The sequence below is a fragment of the Homalodisca vitripennis genome, chromosome 1 (assembly GCF_021130785.1).
Source record: "Homalodisca vitripennis isolate AUS2020 chromosome 1, UT_GWSS_2.1, whole genome shotgun sequence".
Taxonomy (NCBI): domain Eukaryota; kingdom Metazoa; phylum Arthropoda; class Insecta; order Hemiptera; family Cicadellidae; genus Homalodisca; species Homalodisca vitripennis.
The window spans coordinates 77,574,427-77,596,498 of record NC_060207.1 but is presented as its reverse complement, the minus strand read 5'-3'; the positions used below and the strand labels follow the sequence as shown (position 1 = coordinate 77,596,498).

Below are 22,072 nucleotides of genomic sequence, written 5' to 3'. Positions count from 1 at the left end.
TGTATCGAATCCTCTGTTTGAACATCATTTTTACTTAGATTAGGGATAACATGAGTATCAACCATTTCAACAAAATTGTTATTAAAAATATTTGCAACTTTGTATGGATCCTCTATAAGAATACCATCCTTTTTAAGTACAATATTAGGTGACTGCTTTTCTTTTTTTCTTTTTTGTTTCACTATTAATGATATTCCAAATTGTTTTGTTAACATTAGTGGACTTTTTTATTTTTAAATCAAAATGTTTTTTCTTTTTACATAAAATTGCTTTTTTGAGATATTTCTTATGTGCTTTCATCGTTTTTTTAGATTTATATTACTCTTATCTTTCCTATACTGCTGATGCATGTTAATAAGCTTATCATGCTCATTAACAATTTCATCATTTACCCACTCTTTATTTTGGTTTCCTTTTGTAATTTTAGTCAGAGGGAAATGCAAATCAAAATAATATTTGAGCAAGTTGTAAAAATAAAGAAACTTATCTTCAAAAGAACTTTGGTAAAGTTCGGTCCAGTCTTGTTTCTCCAAGTCGTCTTTAAACAAGCCAATTTTATCTTTTCCATACTTCCTGCCCATTACTGCATTTTTTGTATTATGACCTCTTTTATTATTTATGTTTACTATTTTAAAAAGTTGTGCATCATGGTCCGATAGAGCTGTTATCAAACATTCCACTTCAAAAGAATTTTCGTCTAGGTTTGTGATGAAATTATCAATAGCAGATTCACATGTTTCTGTTATTCTAGTAGGTATTTTTATAGTATATTGAAACCCATGCATATTGATAAGACTAACAAAGTCTGTTTTCTTTCTGCCCTCCCTCAAAACATTCACATTAATATCCCCACCTATTAAAACATTTTTGTTTATTTTACAAATTTCTGCCAAAAATGTGTTTAATTTTTCAAGAAAAATGTTTATTTTCTCAGAGGGTGTTCTATAAAGTCCAGCTACAATAAATTTTGTCTGGTCTATCTTAATTTCTATAGCACATGACTCAAAAACTTTATCTTGATTTAAAGTGTTTATAGCATTAACAGAAATTTTTTCACACTACTTAATTTCTCTGATACTAGTATTAAAACCCCTCCCCCCTGACAAGAATTTCTTACATACCAGTTTATGCAAGAATAGCCAGGTATTTTAATTTTATCTATTACATTTTCGTTTAATTTGTGTTCTGTTAGAACTACTACATCAGGATTTATTTCCTGTAATGTAATAATTAATTCTAGATTCCAAATGTTGGATGTTTTGATGGAAAACAATTAAGTGATTTGGTAACATATTCCCTGTATTATTATTATTTTTAGATGTATGATTAGTGCCTAATTTTCTATGTATGTTAGAATTGATGCAGTTATTATTTATGTTAATGGTGGGAACACTGTTAGATCTAAAAAACTTAAGCTCTTATTCTCTATGTCCACAGTCTTAATTAAGCTTGACATTAAGTTATTCTTAGTTTGGCTTGTCCTGCTAGTACAAAAAGATTCCAGTTGCTTAGGGCTAATACTAGAGTTTTCTGAACCTAAAACATCACTTATCACCTCACTATCCCCTATACTGACTTTTTCACTAGCATTAGCAATTGTATCTCTGCCACCAGTCTATTACAAGCCTTGCATCTAGTATAACCAACTAACTAAAAAGAAACCTAGGGTTTGCAAGAAAAGTATGTTTGATACCTGAGTGTGAGGCGACGTGTAACTCAAAAGCTTCCATGGAGTTGAGAACCTGGTTGCATTGAGGGCAAGGATAGAGTCTTTCCATGGGAGCAGCCTTGCAAGGGTGTAGCTTCAGTTTGGTCTTGTTGGGGAACCCAAGACCACACATCATACAGGAGAACAGCCGACACTTGCCCTGGGTCATGATCCTGGTCACAGATTTACAACAATTCAGCTAATGCACAATTCACAATACTAGTGTAAGTTATTATGGTAAAATGATAACTATACTGGTCTGCCTCGCCCTGTATTAATAAATACACCTTCTGAATATAGAAAAATATAAATTCCTAGCAGAATAATATCTGTAAAGCTATGATAATTTGGTTACATCTCTACAATTTTTCATACACAAGCATCAAAACACGTTTTCACAATCAGTATTTTGCATTGTTGTAGATTGATTCCCGAATCCGAATCTTTGTAAATTACAGATTTGGTAGATTGGAGATTCAGGATTCAGCTTTGACACACAACCTATAACTTGGACATTCTCACTTTATATAAAGGCCATATGTGTGCTGAAACTTGACCTTTGATTTTAAAATTGTACTGAAACAACCATGATATCTTGCTTGTTATTACACTACCTAAAAATCCAGTTTGTTTTCTAACTGCTGTAACACATCATAAGAAATACCAAAATGTTGCCATCAACTAAACTTTTATTCTGATCTTTGACTAAAGTTAGAATGCCAGTATGGTGATCTAATACTTTGTTGGCTTAGCAGAAGTCGAGTTTTGCAATGTTTCTCAAAAGGTTACTTTCTGGTTTGGTGGAATTTTTGTAAGGGCAAGGTAGATAATTCTCTGACCTAAAAGATCCAGTTTATTTTCTTGTAAACATAATTGAAAAGCTGAAAACCCTAAGCTTGCAGCTTCAAAGTAAAGATAAAGATATTGGAGGAACCATTTCAGATGTGGTATAATTCACAAAAAGAGCAGGAGCTCTGAGGACAATATTACCCAGGGTGAACAAAAACACTGCCTTTTTGAAGGAGACTCTTGGCAAGGAAGGCTCTTCACAACCTCCTTACAGTAAAGAGCATATTGCAGTTGTTTCAGACTTGCAAAATCGATTTCATCAATGCTTTCAAGATTTCAAAAACATTTCGATTGTAGCACAGTTTGTCATAAATCGTTTTGTAGAGATTGATGCTGAAGAATTCTCTGCTTGTGTTATGTGATATTTTGAAGATTTTTAATAATATATATTAAAATATTGACAGAAAACTTAATAACATAGTTTTAAGAGAACAATATTACATTAACTGGCATAACATTATTTTGTTACGAATGGAAAATATTGTGATTTTATTCTTAATCTTTGTAATAAAACTTTATTAAACTTTTTTTGTATTAGAAACCAAGGAGAGTGCTTTGCTTTACTTTTACTTCCGTTAACTTTTCTCTTAACCTAAAATGGAGTGAGTTGACTTCTTAAGTCACATACATCATGCCTACAACAATAATTGCCCAACTAGAATTACATTTTAATAAATATGTTAGTTACTTTTTTCTACAAAACTGTCATTATTAAAAACCTAACGCTTATAATATTGTAGCCATTTGGTTACCAATATTGCCAATTGCCATTACTAGATTGTCTACCTTTACAAAATGTGTGACAGACTTCTTACTTGTGCCTTTCAAAAGTGGCCAGTGCTTTGAAAACTCTTCCACATATATCGCAGGGGAAGAGCTGATCACTGACGTGTGTGCGCATGTGTCTCTCCAGCTTCTCCGGGTCAGCAAAACCTTTCTTGCACATGTTGCAGACATGTGGACGCAGCTCCGTGTTGTGTACAGCCTTGTGGCGGCTGAGAGCAGACGAGAACGAGTAGGACTTGGGACACAGTCGGCACTGGAATAGCTTCTGGCCATCACGTGACCGCCGAGACTTGGCCATCCCATTGGGACTACAACACAGCAATTGTGAGGATAACATACACATAATGATTGAATTTTAAAACTGAACTGAATTCAATTAATTATAATTTTACCAGTAAAAAGATCAGTACAATTGAAGTACAGTAAACATATAATTGCAGTAAAGTAAATTATAACAAGATTGTGCCCATTCACTCCAAATGTAAAAAAGTATTATAACTTTACACAACACGTAATACAATGCTATATAGCTATTGTTAAATAGTAAATTAAACAATGCACAAGATCACTTTCAGCCGTTATCATATTACTCATTGTTGTATAACAATTATTAACCCTTTGAGTGCTCGGCGGATAAACCCGCTGTCTCTTATATACGCCAGAAATGCCAACGGCGGATATACCGGCCACCGGCATTTCTTGCATAAAGTGCCAACAGCGGATAAACCAGCTGTCTGTAATATTTGTTTTATTCAACTATTAAAATTATAATAATCAACATTTTGACTCATGTAATTACCCTCAGAATTTAATAATCATCAATATCTACATTTGTTATGACGGATGAAATTATGCATAACGTTCATACAATTGTTTCAACGGGGCAGTTTGTAGTTTCCTTTCTTTGTTGTTGTCATATATTGTGGTTACTGTATTACTTTTCATTGTTATTATTATCTAATGAAATAAAAAAAAAATGAAAAGGGCAGCTTCACCTATGAATGAAAATACAGTTCAGAGGGTTTTGGAAGAGGAACTTTTAAGTGACAGTTTTGTTTCTGATCTGGACAACTTGGTTACTTCAGGCAGTGATTCTAGTAGTATAGTTGATGACCCTGACTCAGGTCTGGATTATTTGCTTAATCACAATGGTCCATCTACCTCAAGTAATATTTCTAGCTTACTTTCCAACTGTCCAAACATAGCCTCATAATGTTTTCACTGATGACGACAGTGATAGTGTTGAACCCACTAGGCCTAGGCCTAGAGGTCGTCGTCTTAGGCTAAACACTATTGCATATAGGTTGAATAATTCTAGTAGCAGTGATAACGAGAATGAGTCTGACTGGAATGAAATAATTGATGACCCAAATCCTGGTTTTGCTCATTTACTTTTCATGAGTTACCAGACCCAAAACACTGCCCTCCAAAAAACAGAAGCCTTGTAGACTATTTTAGGTTGGTTTTTTTTAATAAAACACTGCTTGTTTGTTACTTACAAACAAGTATGTTGTAAGACTACCTATACAAAAATCAAAACCACTTGAAGCATAATAGTCGAGCCTTGGAAAAAAAGAAATGGAAACCAGTGACACTTCTTGAAATCCCAGCATTTTTAACAATTCTTATAAACATGGATATAAAACCTCAACCTACCATTTATAGTTAGTTATTGGTGGACATATTCAAGCCAGTACATTCCTTGGTTCCCTAGATTGTTTACAAGGAACAGATTTCAAGCAATCCTGCAGTTTTTCACATGGTGGACTGCTCCAATCTACCAAAATCTGGCCAACCAAACTATGACTCTTGTGCTTGCTGCGATCCTCTGGTTGATCATGTTAACCGCTTAGTCAAGCATTATTTTGTCCCTGTTCAAGACTTATCAGTGGATGAAAGTATGATTAGCACTAAATCCAACTCACAACTGAAGCAGTATTTGCCAAAGAAACACAACAGGTGGGGTGTGAAATTATGGATGTTGTGCGACTCAGCCACACACTATTGCCTAAATTTTTTGTGTACAGAGGTGCCAGAGGATCAGATAGAAATTAAAGAAAAGAGAAGGGTTTTGGCCACACTATAGTTGTCCAGCTGATGGAAATGGGCAACCTTCTCAATAAAGGTTATCACATATTTGTGGATAACTTTTTCACTTCTCTGAAACTTACCAAATATTTATATTCTCAGTGTACCATTTTGACAGGCACCATTAGAAAAAAGAGGAAAGGAATAGTGAATGATCTATAAGGGAAGTTTAGTGTTGGAGAACAAAAAGATCTTAGGAAAGAAGAGATGCTGCTTCTTCGATTCAGAGAGAAACAGTCTCAGAAGAACCAAGTCCTTCTATTTTAAAACCAATGCTGAACCTGGCAGTGAATGTAGAACAAAAAAGAGAGACAATATAATGTGTATTAAAAATAAACTTAAAGTGGATTCATTGGACGTTGTTTTTATTTTTTCATGTCAAAATATAGGTTTTTATGAACAATAAAAAAAGTACAAAAAAATTGGGTCAAAAATAACAGAGATATGCATTTTTTCATAAAATAATAGATTTTTTACAAAATTGCCTGGGCATTTCATGTGCGACCACCAGTAAAAGACCAGGCATTTCTTGGTAGCAAAACTAGTCTAGCACTGAAAGGGTTAAAAGGATCAGCTGGCAAGACAGAGTGAAATTCTCACATATCATTAGACACTAGACCAATGGCACCAAATTATATAAACAATCTTCTACATCAATACCTCCATCACTTTTACTTTAAAATTATATTAGCTTTATAAATAACAAAAATTAGCAAAATGTTTATATTTTGCTAATTAATCCGGGGAGCAGCCCCGGTTGACATCTTTTAGAATCTATAGAATGGACTCTGATAAGAAACCTGTTTTATTTTGTTGTCCACTGACTACACTACTTGCAAAAGTGGTCATTCAATTCTGAGGTATTATAATTTTGTATAGACGTACATTTGATGTTGGAATAAATTCATTATTCATTATTAGCCAATAAAACTAATTTACAATCAATGGGCAGGTTGGAAAAAATTTTGTGCAGTTGGAAGGCATCAATACTGTTGTATACCTGTAAAATAAACTTCTACATTATTGTTAAAAAGTGAGTACTTAGGGCAGCACGCACTAAAATAGATGATATCTAAAGCTTGTTGCCATATCGCTGTCAACCCACCAGCTGTTCCTGCTATGACTGGCTATGGGTACTAATGCATGTTTAATTTAGAAGTTGTCTGTAATAGAAGTTATCTGTAAAACAGAGGAATGACAACAAAGACACGTTTATTTGTCCCTGACAACAACTGGTTATGTTTGTTTATTTGTCATATATGTAAAACTCTGACAACGATGTTGAGTGCGGGGTGTAGAGGGGGATTTGAGATGCACCATCCACTATCTAACTATTTTGGTGCAGGCTATTTTAACCCTTCACACACTACTAATAAATCCGTTAACTTTCCTATAACAACAAGACAAGTAAAATTTTTTGTTTCTTTAAGTTCAAAGCTAATTTTATAATAACTAAATTATAAAAGACAAAAGAAAAAATATAAAACAGGGCATTTAACTTGAAATTAACATATTTATTGATAAAAATTAAAAAAAAAACTATTTAAAAAACTGTTCTCTAAAAGAATTTTACTGTTAAAATTAACAGGATGGCCACTCAAAACCTCTTTTCAAATTCATGGGATTTTCCGGGTCGAAAATTTCTGATTATCTAGTCTAATTTCAAACCAAATAGACAACTTTAGTACTGTATTTAACTCTTATGCAAAGTGCAACGATGACGGTTTATCGTCACTAGCAGTATTGCAAGATATGCTATAAAGCGGCGGTGCTCTAGCATTTCGTCGCTAGCAATATGCAAGGAATTCAGTGACGATTTATTGCCATCATCTATTTTAAGCTCATTAGTTTTTATCTCTGTGTCTTTCGATGTATTGACATAACATTGTGTATACCTAATAACTTCCTTTCTTTGATGTTTAGACAATACATGTATCCAATTCGGAAATACAAAGATGACAAATAAATACCAACACAGCACTACCATGGGGCAATCTGCAGTCCAGTATTGCGGGTCAGAGGTCTAGGGGTGGAGGAATTTTCGGTACAAGACAATGATTTCACCGGTACAAAAAGTTGGTTCAGTACAACAAAATAAATCAACAAATAAACCAAATACTTTCATCTGAACTCTACTTAAACTATCTTTTGTGGGGGAGGGGAAAGCCTACCACGTTACTTCAAAGGACTTTGCAGAGATTCAGGGAAATGAATATATTTCAAATTTCAAGTCATTTCTCCTTTTAAGTAATAGAAATGGTAGGTTATAAAATGAGCTTCCAGAATATATTACATTGACGTAAAAATGTATATTTATATAGAATATATTTAATTACTACGCAAAGTACAGGTACGATAAAATACAAATTAGCGATTGTCTGGTTACTGTTGAGGAGCTAAAGTCCGGCAACAGAATCAGCAGACACGTAAATATAGACACAGCAAAACGAACTTCAAAAAATATTATTTATAAATCACGCTATTCTGTTGCTATATATTTCTAAATAGTTTTATACACAAAGAACTACAAAAACATGTTTCACCAATCGGTAATAAGCGTACTGCCGATCGTTTTTGTCCACGAATACAATGCACACTCTTGACAATGTGTCAAAATTAATATAAAAATACTAATAATAACTAAAATATTATTTGTTAACTTACAGTTGTTTGTTACATTGGTTATATATCTACATTTTTTCATGCGGATAGTACAAAAATGTTTTAGCAAGACTTATTTTTGGATTTGAAATTTAGCTTCTCCATATCAGTAATGTTGTAAAATTGTGATCTTCCAAGCATAGTTAAGCACTTCTGATGGTATCGGAATCGAATGAAAAGAGCCACAGTATTGAGTATCGGAAACGATCCATCCCTAGTAAAATTTCCCGGGACATTATAAAAATTCACGCATATCCACACATGTTTTCCGGAGTCCGAAATTCATGCATAATGCACACTTTTATATGTTCTCATCGTTGGTGGTCGCCCTGGTTGAAGTCCCGCGAAAGTATCGTGGCTCTGAATATATCCCAGTAATAACTGCCGATACATGAAGAACGCATCAGCATCGTTAGATTATAGTCAAGGACTACCAAACAACATAACAAAAGATCCTCATGCACGTTGGACTATTTGATTTGAACAGTTCAAATTGTCCGAACGATCGTCACATGTGCGGAGAAGTTGTTCCGGTAAATAGTTAACTGGCAAGTAAAGATCCGAGAGAATTTGCATAACTACTATACCATAATGAGAACAAGATAAGTAATTTTACTCACGCTAGCACTTGCAACAGTTGTATCGCTGGTTGTTCGGGAGTCAAGCCGAAGTCTGTTCACACACGGCAGTGATGACTCCGTAATGTTTATAATTTAAATTTTAATAGCCGACACTGTTCTCCAGTTCTTGTAAACAACTATTCGACACTGGTTCTGGCAGCGCTCGCGAGAGCTCTTGCGCCTGTTTAGACTAGTGATTTTTACAGTCGGAACCAAACTTGCACCATTTTTTGCTGATATAAGCTCAGTTAAGTTGAGATTTGGATATGACCGTGATATCAAAACATAACATAACATCACTTCCTCTATTCTAACCTATGTAATTTTATGACAATCGGAACGTGTATTCATAGACCAACCGAGGCCTCACCCGTGAGACGAGTGGTTAGTGGAGGGCGCTAGATTGGGTGAGGACAAAAAATTTTAATGTTTGTGTTGTACATAAGGAGAACATTCTAGGAGACACTAGCCATGGCAGACGTGAGCAGCAGGGCAGTACCACACGATGGCACTTTTTTCTTTTTTTATTCCTTCCTGAGGGGAAAGGACAGTTTGTCCCCGCGCTTAGTCCTAAAAGGACCTTTGCGCCTCCCTTACTTTAATTTTGTGTTCTCAAAGTCCAAGGCTTTTGCAAAAACCAATCAGACTTGAGGGCTCCTGTTCTGTGATATCCTTGGGGCTGAGGAGATATGCTCCCAGGTATCTTTTCTGAGTTTCTAAGATGGCAGGAGAATCTAACCAAATGTGCTCTGCTGATTCCTCCTCTTCTCCACAGAGCCTACATTCGTTAGTCTGGCTAAGGCCTACCTTCATTAGATGTTTCCTTAAGGGGGCATGTCCTGTCAACATTCCTAATATTAGTATTATATCCTCCTTATTCTGATCTAAGAGAGCTGTCCACCCTTTAACGTAAGGAGAGACAAACATTTTGGATATATTAGAATTGTAAACTTTGACCAAAATGCCTAATACAGTTATATCCGATGTCATAGATTATGTCCCTTGGAGAGTTAATTTTAGTTCACAAAAGGCTTTCAAAATGGCTGGTGCACGCTCCCGTGTTATTGTGGTTGCCACGGAAGTAGTTATAAACGACCTTCACTCTGCGGCATGGGGAGGGGGAGTGCCCTTTGTCTAACTCCGACCACCTGCTTATCAGTTTTGTGTCTGCTACAGAGCCATAACCAATCATATCCGTGGCGTGTATTACTGCTTTCTCGATTGTCACGAGTGCGCTTCTACAACGTACCTCTTTATTATTCTTCATCGTGTGGTAGTGTTGTGATTAGTTTGAAATATTTATCTTGTTCCATATTGCGACGAGGTGTATTTAATCAGGGTGGCCACCCAACCGGGAATACGCCAGAAATTTAACGAACCGGGAATAAGCCGGAGTTTTCCTGAGAACCGGAAAATTTCAAAAACAATTTTTCCATTTTCAAGAACTTATAAAATCAAGACACGATTTGATAGCTTCTTGAATCAAGAACTGATTAAACTCAAAACATTGTATTTTACGCCATGTGGTTTGTGAAATTGTGAATGAAGATCGACATAGTTCGTGAGCTCCATCTGACGCTGGTTGATGTAAGGTTACCTCCACCAGTGTAGTCAGTTTATCTTGGTTAGTTTTACTCCTGAGCCGTGGCAAACTTCCGCCCCTACCAAAAAAAAAAAACACGTAACAATGCATTGGACAATAAAATCAGTCGACCAAACGTTTCGGCACTAAAAAAGTGGTACACATAAAGCGGGAGAGTGGTAGTAACCGCGATACAAACAGGTTTTTGTACTTAAGTATTATTCAGTTGTCGAAGTGGGGTAATATATCAGTACAATAGTTTGAATTATTGATAGTGTTTCAAGCCTTCATGTAAAATCACAGCTAGTGACCAGTTGCTACCTTTGCAACTATTTTGTACACGGTTTATATGAAGCAATTGGTTTTACTGGAGATTTTGAATACAAATTTAGAATTATTGAGATTTTTGGAAATATGTACATAACATATTTAACGGAGTTAAAACTTCATTTTATGGTTAATTTCATGGTAGAAAGAAACATGACAGTTTTGAATAGGCAGCAGGAGGGTTAAAAAGAAGCAACAATATTGTAATGAGTCCATCATAGTGAAAAAACCAAGTGCTTGAACCCAAAACTGACCTCATCAGAAGTTCTGGCCGCAGTTCACCTTTGCGATGCAACAGAGAACTAAGAGAGGCAGCAGTGATGGGCAAGCGAGGGGCGAGCTGAGGCAGGGACACACTGCCAGTGCTGCCAATACAAAATTTTTACCAACACTTAATAAAAACCAAATGAATAAAAATTTAAGACAAGGATTAAAATAAATAAAAAGGATTATACAAATGTACTTTATGACAAAACAAGACAAACAAATAAGAAACGTGAATTAAGAGTGTATGATATCATGTACTTATTATTACAACATACTTTACTGAAGTAATCATACATATAAATTATCATAAAAATACACAATCCAGAACAGTGCTCAATTATTCATTCCCATTTCATTAAGTTTTTTATGTAACAAAGTAGCACTGAGGAAGTCAATATTACTTGATAGTTCTGTCTGTGATCCAGTCCAACAGTGACTGGATACCCAAGCATGTACTAAGGTGAGAATGTTTTCATATTACCGTTTGTATGTAACAAAGTAGCACTGAGGAAGTCAATATCACTTGATAGTTTTGTCTGTGATCCAGTTCAACAGTGACTGGATACCCAAGCATGTACTAAGGTGAAAATGTTTTCATATTACCGTTTGTATGTAACAAAGTAGCACTGAGGAAGTCAATATCACTTGATAGTTTTGTCTGTGATCCAGTTCAACAGTGACTGGATACCCAAGCATGTACTAAGGTGAGAATCTTTTCATATTACAGTTTGTATGTAACAAAGTAGCACTGAGGAAGTCAATATCACTTGATAGTTCTGTCTGTAAACCAGTTCAACAGTGACTGGATACCCAAGCATGTACTAAGGTGAGAATCTTTTCATATTACAGTTTGTATGTAACAAAGTAGCACTGAGGAAGTCAATATCACTTGATAGTTCTGTCTGTAAACCAGTTCAACAGTGACTGGATACCCAAGCATGTACTAAGGTGAAAATGTTTTCATATTACCGTTTGTATGTAACAAAGTAGCACTGAGGAAGTCAATATCACTTGATAGTTCTGTCTGTAAACCAGTTCAACAGTGACTGGATACCCAAGCATGTACTAAGGTGAGAATCTTTTCATATTACAGTTTGTATGTAACAAAGTAGCACTGAGGAAGTCAATATCACTTGATAGTTCTGTCTGTAAACCAGTTCAACAGTGACTGGATACCCAAGCATGTACTAAGGTGAGAATGTTTTCATATTACCGTTTGTATGTAACAAAGTAGCACTGAGGAAGTCAATATCACTTGATATTGACGCTCTGGTATGATTTGTTTATTTTAACCAAGTTTATTACCTGAAGAAGAGATCAGATTGCAGATTTTGAAAGCAGTGTTACTGATTTTTTCTATCACTAAACAATGGCAAATGTCAGGAAAAATCCTGTTTCCTTCACAATCCTTCCATCGTCAAAAACAAACGTCAAAGAATAACATTTGGTCTACAGTGAGGTAATGGTTCACAACGTGCTGTAATTCTAATGGATTTCTTTTTTGAATAGTAAAAATTTCTGATATCCTGCTGCAGTTTCCCCATAGAATTAGGCCATATCTGAGCGCTGAATGAAAGAAAGCAAAGAAGCCGTTTTGAGATGATCAGTGGGCACACAACATGTGAGACATCTTAGAAGATAAACAATCCTAGAGAGCTTAGCTGATATGTGATCAATGTGGGGTCCCCATAATAAATGACCATCTACACAAACACACAACAAGTTCACATAATCCAACAATTCAATATTAGAATAAATATTGTAATTGACCTGTCTCAGGCTAAAAATTATATGCTGTGTCTTGTTTTCATTTGACAAAAATCCACTGAAATGAAATCACAATGGTGATTATTGAATGGATTCTAGTGAAATTTGTTTCAATTCATTTAGGTCATTACTACTATTTAAAAATTGTTGTTTCGTAGCATATAATATTGTTTTGGAATTGACTGAGAAAATTAAGTCATTGATTGCTACCACAAATTAAAGTGGTCCGAGAACAGAGCCTTGAGGAACACAATACTCAACTAAAAGCTCTCTTAACCATTCTACATCAACAAATACTTTCTGTCTATGATTACTTAAGTATGATTCAAAAAACCTAACAACATTCTTACTTAAAATATAATATTTTAAATCCATAAGGAAGTCATTGTGAATTACACAATCAAACGACTTGATCAAGTCACAGAGAGTGGCCTGAGCAAAGTCTTTGTTTTCAAAAGCATTCAGCACAAATTTACCAAGGCTGTCCTGCATCAAGTGCTTTTTCCTGACATAAAGCCAAATTGTGACATACTCAAGAAGCCATTAGTTTCCAAAAAGATGCTAATTTGATCATGTACAAAAATTTCAAATAATTTTGACAGTATTGGTATAACAGATACTGGGCGGTAACTATTTGGCCCGTTCTTGGGCTCCTTATAAATAGGACAAATACAAGCTATTTCAAGTTTATTTGGGAAAACTATGTCAATAGACAGAAGTTCAAACAGTATGAGAAAGGTTCGGCTAAAGCTGTCATCACCTGTTTTATAAGAAAAATTGACATATCAAAAATACCACAGCTACTGAAGTTACTCGATGCTTAGCAGCATTTATTACATCATTGGGATATATATATTTCCAAGTAAAAGAGATAGATGGAATGAAATGTTTTTGAACAAGTTCTTCAGTGCTCAAAGTTTGGTTAGACATACATTTAATGTTGTTTAATATTTTTCACAGAATGTATACACAAATCATTAAAGTTACCAGAAGGTATACCACTTGTTACTCTACTACCATACTCTATGTTATTACTTATTATTTCCATGCTGCCTTACACTTATTATTACACTTTAAGTTTAAGATTATACAACAATTTAGTATCAATTATTGCCTGTCTATATTCTCTTTGTAAAGTCTTAATAAGTTGCTGAAGCTCATTGCTGGTAGTATCTCCAGTCAGTGACTTTAAAAAGAAAAGCCTATCCCTCATGGAAGACAATTCATTGTTAAACCACCATTGACATTTTTACTGTGCATAATTGTTTACTAAACTTAACTATTTTAATTTTTTGTAGGAATTTGATATTATTAACTAAAATAGAAAAAATCACTTCAAATACTAACTCTGCACTATATTTACCTAAAATACAATGAAAGATCAGATTTAGCCAATTACATGAAACTAGTCTGATGATAGCTAATCTAATGACTAATCCATTTATGGCATTTTTTTGAAAAAGAGACTCTTTCAAAGTTGGAGTCAAATTTAACACATACAGTGTCCTGATATTTGTCAGATTCATTAAAATTGCATTATGGCCTGAGAAAATAATAAAAACTGCATTGCATGACAAAGAATATTTTATATGACAGTTAATAAAAACATTATCTAAGCAGTTATGACCTCGTGTAGAGTTGTTGTTCAAGTGATAAAAATTACGTTATCAAAGGATGTTCAGCATAGTTTTGACAGATTTGTTATTTGTATTTATATAAAAATAATATTAAATTTATTTGTCAACTATCCCCCTAATATTATAAATGCGAAAGTTTGAATGTTTGTCCTCGAATCACGCTGAAACTGCTATACGGATTGTGCTGAAATTTGGAACAGGTATAGCTTTTGGTCTGAATTAACATTTATAGTGCTTTTTACCACCCATAACACATTCATTTCACCAAATAAAAGTCTAATTCAAATTGAAAAATTAGTTTGTTTACAATTCAAATGTTATGATAAGAATGAAACGTAATAACGTTTCATAATTCAAATTAAACTGGCACTAAACAGCTGTTGACAGCTATAATTCGACAAACTTTCTGAAACATCTGTTTACATTGCTAATGAAAATAAAAAGATAATGGCGGGCAACTTATTATGCCAAAACTTTTAAAGATGAGTTAAAGAAATGAAAAATCTGAAAATACGTCGAGTCAAGTATCACTCCTCGGTATCAAGAATCAAGAATCATTTATTGTCGTCCCACATATGTTACATGCATTGACAAAGTCAGATAAGGTTTACAATAATGTACTATTAAATCAACAGTCAAGAACACCATCTCTATAGAGAAATGCAAATAAATATACAATTAAAATATTGTCAAAATATAGTATTAATTAAAACTTAATGCTAAAATAAATAATAATAAATTAATAATAGCAATAACAAAAACAGATAACAATAAAAACAATAAATAATAATTGTTAAAAATTAAAACATAGCATTATTAAAATTTAAGGTCACTTAAATCATGTAAAAGTATTTCTTCTACTGAATAGAAAGCCTTCTGCTTCAGCCATTTCACAAGACAACTTCTGAAATTCCTTAAAGTAGAGATAACTGCATCTGGTGGTAGTAGGTTAAAAAGTTTTACACTAATGTACATGTAGCTGTTCTGAGTTTTACTTAATCTAAAGTATTTGAGGTCTATGAAGTTCTGAGATCTAGTACTATAGTTATGGACATAACTTCTAAATTTATACAAATTAAGATTTTCTTTGAGGAAAATTAGGCTTTGCAAAATAAATATACATGGAAGGGTAAGAATACCTAGATCAACAAAGACAGGCCTACAAGAATCTCTCTCACCAATACCTGCAATAACTCGTAATGCCCTTCTTTGAGTCTTAAAAACTAATTTTGCACCAGCAGAGTTGCCCCACAAGAGAGTGCCATAAGTAATGTGAGCATTAAAAAAAGCAAAGTAAGCATTCATAACTAGATTTTTGCTTGTACAGGACTTTAATTTTTTCAATAGAAAAATAACCCTCGATAAGCGAGAACAAAGAGAGTTTATGTGAACCCACCAATCAAGCTTAGAATCCAGATTTATGCCCAGCAGTTTTACAGATTTACTGTCCACTTTTGAGCTCAAACTAAAGACAATCTCCTCAGTTTTTTCATAGTTTACTCTTTTAATTTGTTAGCATCAAACCAGAGGAAGGATCTTTCTTTCATGTAATTATAGGTATTTTCATTATCTGTGGTCTGAATGGATGTTTTCATGCCTTTCTGTAATTATATTTATATGATTATTATCGAAAAACGCAGTAAAAAGTGTGCACCTTGGTAAGAAGAAGAACTTGCTGGAATTACTTTCCCGCTCAGACTTTTCCTTTGGACCCAAAAAGTAAAAAAAAACTTGATTCAAGGTAAATGTCTGTTTAAATGATAATTTTATTTTTTTAGTGATTTCTTTACTGAGTTAATCTCTGCCAGTATGAAAGCAGAGCTTACACACAAAAATATGAACAAAAACTAAATTTTTGTTTTTATACATTTATACTGTAAAATATAAAATTTTGCTTTAAATAAGTATGCAACTAAACTTATATAAACGATTTAAAACACGACCAATACCTCAGTTTGTCTGTGACCACCTGTGATAAGTGCTCGAAATGTCAGGTTTAATATATAAAATATAGCAAGTGTAAATCTATTTACAGTATTTTCCTTTCAATATTATTAAAATTGTAATTTATGTTGTAGTTAAGTTTTAAGGACCTTTCTTTAGCAATCCATTTTGCAGACGCCTTTCCTCTAAGTATTTTTTTTATTACTTACCATTATTGCTGTTACCATTGTTAATATAAGTAGGCATTTGACAACTAGCTAAAAATATTTTTAACAAGGATAAAAAAATATTAAATATATTTTAAACTTTTTATCTGACTTCTTAATTTTATATAAAACATTTATGCCCCCTTTCTTTTTTTCATATAGGTAGGTACTACGTGGGTGAAGCCGCGGGAAAAAGCTAGTGACAGTATAATTTGGCCACTTAGATGTATAAGAGAACCAATTTTCCAGGATTTTAAGACATATTGTAATAGCCTGCTGTAGAGAGGTACAAAAATATACTAAAACTTTCAATTCGTTTATAAAAACTGCACAGCATTCAAAATTAAATTCTATGCAGACACCACTCACATCACATGGTGTTGACTGAACTTGATCATTGACCAAAATCAGGCAATCACCTCTACTATGAAAATTCCTGCAATAGGCTGAGATACAACTAAATCCATGTGGGAATGATGGTGGCAATTCAGCAGGGTTAAGCCAATGCTCTGATAAACAAATGAAAATTAAATTTGGACCATTAGTTAAAGAGGTCTCCAACAATGTAATGTCTCCACTAATGTTTTGTTTCTGAGCCCTTGAACACAATTGTTACCATAATAATAGCAAAATAATTGTTAATGTAGTTATTATGATTCTTATTTGTTTCATATTATAGACTATTGCTACTAAATAAGGCTTTTTACATGTTTGTTTTTCTTTAAAAAATTACTATTTACAGCTTGAGGATCTCTTGTAACATGACTGTAAGGAAATAACAAATTTTAGCATAAAAATAATTATGTCTGTGTTTCGTGTATTAAAGCTGTACAGGTGAAGAAACACTTTTAGGTACAAGAGTTGAGGACAGCAGGGAAGTCCCAAGACTTTTCACCGGAGGGAGACAGACAGAGTATCCTCACTGGGTGTCCATTGGTTTGTCTCTTGTTTTGAAGGTATTTTCAGTTGCAGAGAGTTGGATATTTGGCTCCGACTGGGATGACTGCTGTAATTCTTCCAAACTATTCTCTCTAGAAATGGGCCTGGTAGTCTGCCCTGGGAAGAGTGTAAGCTTGCAACTGCAACAACGGTCCACAGTTGAAGGGGTACTGGTGGTATGCTCCTGTGGAGTTGTCTTCAAAATCCTTTGTCTAATCTCAGCCACAGATGGGATTTTTATGTGATCTGGTGCGGGTGTCTGCTGGCTACTCTCAATATTATCCAAAGCAGGGATCTGCAGATGATCCTGGAGGAACATTTGATGTTAGGGAACCAATAGCCTGGACTATTGTTCTGGCAAGTAATCTATTTCCCATCTTGTTTAGGTGCATTCCATGGTGAGTAAAATGCTGTTTTCTCAGCTGAGTATTGTCAGTAACACCAAAACTGTTTATTTCTTTGAGTTTCTTGTTTGAAATTACAATCTCTTTATTAATGATATGTGTCCTTCAGAGGTCATATGTTCGAAGCATTGGAACAACTATAAATTTGGTTTGGTTTATTTTTCTGACAAAATGTATCTGCCTAGTTTCATATTATTTGCCTCTCCGATTAATAACAGCCACATCCTTGTCAGTCAGGTCTGCACAGATGTCAGCAGCATTCTTTATGATGTAGGTAATTGGAGCTCCAGGACAGATATTAACAAACATATCAGATTCTGAAACGAGTGGTTGTACAATTTCATAGAGATCTCTGCCATGACTATCAGAAAAATATGTATTTTTTTTGTATCAATTTTTTTATTAAAACAGTCCAAAGTGTACCTTGCCGCAGTACAAAATATTTTCCTCCCTGGATATTTGTACAGAGACTTATCAATTTTTATTAACACAGATCCAACAGTAACTTGTCATAGTACAAAACAACAAGTGCCATTCGACCAAGCTGATCGGCTATACTGTACGGGTTGGCAACTCGGCTTAGTGGGGATGCAGCATAAGATTCCAGACACAATACACCATGCTGTGATTTTAAAGTAATATTTCCAGAATGTATATCTGTCTTAGCTGTATTTTTAGTTTAAGAACTTACAAAATACTGACTAAGGGCTTTCATGACTGGTGACATAACTTACATTAACACTTTGTACCCTGAGCCCGAGTATAGGTCGGGCCGCGTCGGCAGCGCCTGCTACCGGCGCCCGAGTATAGCTCGGGTTGTGTTATTTAATTGTATTATTTAGCTCAGTCATCTTATTTGTGGATTCAAACATTTTGATTATGTTCATTGGTTGTCTAAGTTCGTATTTGTTGGTTTTGAGATCCCTGGGTCACGTTTTAGTAATGAAATAAGTATATTTTTCGTCGTACTACAAGCGAGTCTAGACAGCTGATCGTCGGTACTGTCAGTTTGCTTTGTAGTGTTTCACGTTGTGTATCGTCGTGAGTCTTAGTGATGTCTTACTAAGTTTTCTACAAATCTTGCCGACAAATACTGAAGCAAATATTATTATAATGTATTCTAAATGTGAATTCAACTGTTTGAAAATAATCAGAACTTTAGTTTCTTACTGAATGAAGTAAAGGCAAATGCAAGCAATGTGAGGTTATCCGTGTGTTTTGTTTCGTATTTACACTCGCTTTGTTCTTTCTTCTCGACTTTCCGTTGATTTTCTTTTATATTCTTTACTTATTATTTTTGAGTTTACATAATATGGGTGATGAAATCAAAAGTGATGCAATTCGCGATATTTTGTTGGTTTGACTTCGAGTCGGAAAGTGACAATGATTTTGATTCACACCTGGGACCAAATATTGATTTTATGAACGATCTAAACGAAAATGTGCGAGATCCTGTATTTGATTCAGACCATTGTGCTTTAAAAATTACTACACTAAGGCGAACTACCTGAACTAACAAGCTATGTAGCAAAAACTTTTTTTGTATTTTTTACATAACATTCAATATTATGTAATAATGTTATTTTGAAAATAAACTTTATATTTGTATACATTTAAAAAAAAGTATGTATCTCTATCTTTAAAAAGATATATAGTATGAGTTTATAATATAATTACAGTAATAACACAGAATTTTTTAAAATCATCATAAAACCCCCAGGGAGCCACGCCGAAACATGTATTAAGGGCCCAGGGTACAAAGTGTTAAAAGCTTTTAGGTTCACACTGTGTACAAACATTGTTCACACAGTTAAATTCTTGAAATACATTGACCTTGATATAGAGAGACATCTGTCATGGATGTTAGATCTAAACTTCCTCCTCCATCAACTGCACGGTAGCGTTGAATGGAAAACATTGCTTTAAATATAGTTTCAGCCTTCAGATAGGTTCCTTATGTTAGTTTAGTGCTGTACTAAAGGCCAACAAAATCTAAATTATTCTGAAGCAATCAGTACTGGAGGTGTCAGTTGTCAAGCTATACAATACCTGAAACTTGGTCCAGCACCAGCTGTGTGGTTATTGAGCACAGCTTCGACCCCGTACAAGGGACAGTAGTAGTTGGGCAGGTGCTGACCATTGCCGTTGTGGGTGGTGTGGTCTGGACTGGAGCCGTTCTGCTCTGGTGCCAGTTTAGAGTTACTGGTACCGTTGCCTGTGCCATTGACTGCCTGCAGACGTATCTCTGTACCATGGTGTCGCAGCAACTCTTGTACCTCTGACAGCGGGTAGCTGCTTCCTGTGTTTTTCGTTTGGCTAGAATTGTCAGAATCACTCTCGTTGGCCTGGCTGTCTTCTTGGCTCTGTGACATATGATATCATTCTAGTTTATTGTAGCAAATTACAGTAATTTTACAACTCAGTCTACGTAGTGTTTTGCAAAATAGAGTACGCTAATAGTCACAGAATAAATTACGTTATGAATATATTATTAGAATACTGCTTTTCATTAACCTGCAATTTAGAGTTTAATTATCACACATTTAAGCCAATAAAATTTTTCATAGTAAGTATTGTGTTCAGTTTATTACAAATTTAATTCTGGTTGATAGTATGGGCTACACTCCAGTGTAACAGGAACTGAAGCTTGCTCGAAACCTTGCATGCTGTATGAGTTCCTATGATGTCTGAAAATGTCTCTATTCACCCTCCCCCCTGTAGAAGGAAAACTCAGTGTGTTATTAACCCTTTTAGTGCTAAGAGGTCTGGCGCATTGCCATACCCAAGAGTGCTAAGCATTTTAGTGCATAAATGCAGAGTTTTAGTAAATTCCTTACTATTTCCTTATTTAAGGTCATATCTTGTTACTTGTTTTTTTGTATTGAAGATAAATAACCAATAAACATAAATAAATACAAAAAATACATTTTTATATATTTGGATTGTTATAAAAAAAATTTGATTTTTTTCACTTTGGCACACAATTTTAGTATGTAAACAATTTTATATTATTTTTCTGATGTTACCATCGGAAAGAGCAACTAAAACTAAACAAATTCCATATATTTTATTTTATCTTTACACAACAAATAAGAAGTGTGGATAAAATATGTTGTCCGCGCCAAATTTTGCCCTACATGTAATGTTTGAAATGCTCAAGAGAAAAATTAATACACTTACTATTATTAGCATAAATACTTTACTAACTTTATTATTATTTATAAAGAAGAAATTCAAGCACAGTTAACACTTTTTTTTACCTAAATAATTGTTTTATTCAGTAATAAAACTATAAAAAAGGTGAAGTAATTTGGCTTACCATTTTTATTGAATGACCACTGGATGCATACTGTTGGATTACACTGTGAAGTTACTGTTAATAAATATTAAATTACTCAAATAAAAAGTATAATAAAGATATTTACATATTTACACTGCACATAATGTGACTCAGGTTCATTGTTCACAAGTGTGATGCTTGATACACTCAGGGTACAGTCCTTTGTCTTCACGCAAACAAACACTGATCGCCGTTTGATCCTTTCTGTACTGCATGCCTTACATAAGTCTTTGCATCCTTCCTGGTAACTTTTTTATTCCAAATAATGGTCTTGTTGGCTGATTGATAGGACCAGGATTCATCACACTTTTATGAAGCAGCTACTCATTTCCAAGCTCATAGACAATTGCCTCGGTATATTTTAGACGCAACATGGGTTTTCCTTGTTTCACATTGTCCTTATATACAATGTAAGAGTTGAGAATCATTCTTCCCATTATACTAAAAACAACTTTCTTCCATAGCTTGACTGTTCGACGTTCATCAAAATAGGCATAAACCATCATATCAGAAACATCAATTCCTCCCATGTACTTGTTGTACTCAAGTATTACATCTGGCTTTTGAATGATTTCCTCTTCTCTCTGGTGTCTCACTTTCCGCCTCACTTCAATCGTGGTTGCTTTTGATGACGTTGAAAGCAATAATACCTACTTCTTTTGACTCTTTTTATCTCAGTGTCCACATAAAAGCATGTAACAGTTTTTGAAAAATTTTGTGACACCAACAGCAAATTTTGATTTGAGACCATCAGGGATCCCTTTCCTATTCATTCTAATGGTTGAGGTGTAATAAATTCCAAGATTATACAATTTCTCTGCCAATGGTATTGATGCCAAAAAGTTGTCTGTAAAGATATGAAACCCTTTATTCAAATAATTACCTATTGTCATGAGTTTTTTTACAATAACATATCCAAGGCCAAAATCCTGTTGCTCTTGTTTCTC

At 34.3% G+C, this 22,072-nt stretch overlaps 1 protein-coding gene across 2 annotated transcripts in view; it reads right to left on the bottom strand.

The window, feature by feature from the left end:
- LOC124365200 (zinc finger protein 723-like) overlaps window positions 1–22,072 on the bottom strand; it is a 49,418-nt gene that overhangs the window by 6,681 nt on the left and 20,665 nt on the right. Inside the window, exons 5-8 of one of the 2 annotated variants that reach the window (XM_046821161.1) lie at window positions 19,835–20,148; window positions 10,876–10,986; window positions 3,373–3,651; window positions 1,694–1,881 (exon numbers count right to left, since the gene is read on the bottom strand). In XM_046821161.1, coding sequence (XP_046677117.1) covers window positions 1,694–1,881; window positions 3,373–3,651; window positions 10,876–10,986; window positions 19,835–20,148 — 892 coding nt within the window. The remainder of the gene's footprint in view (window positions 1–1,693; window positions 1,882–3,372; window positions 3,652–10,875; window positions 10,987–19,834; window positions 20,149–22,072) is intronic. The other variant, XM_046821166.1, reaches the window with a different exon arrangement.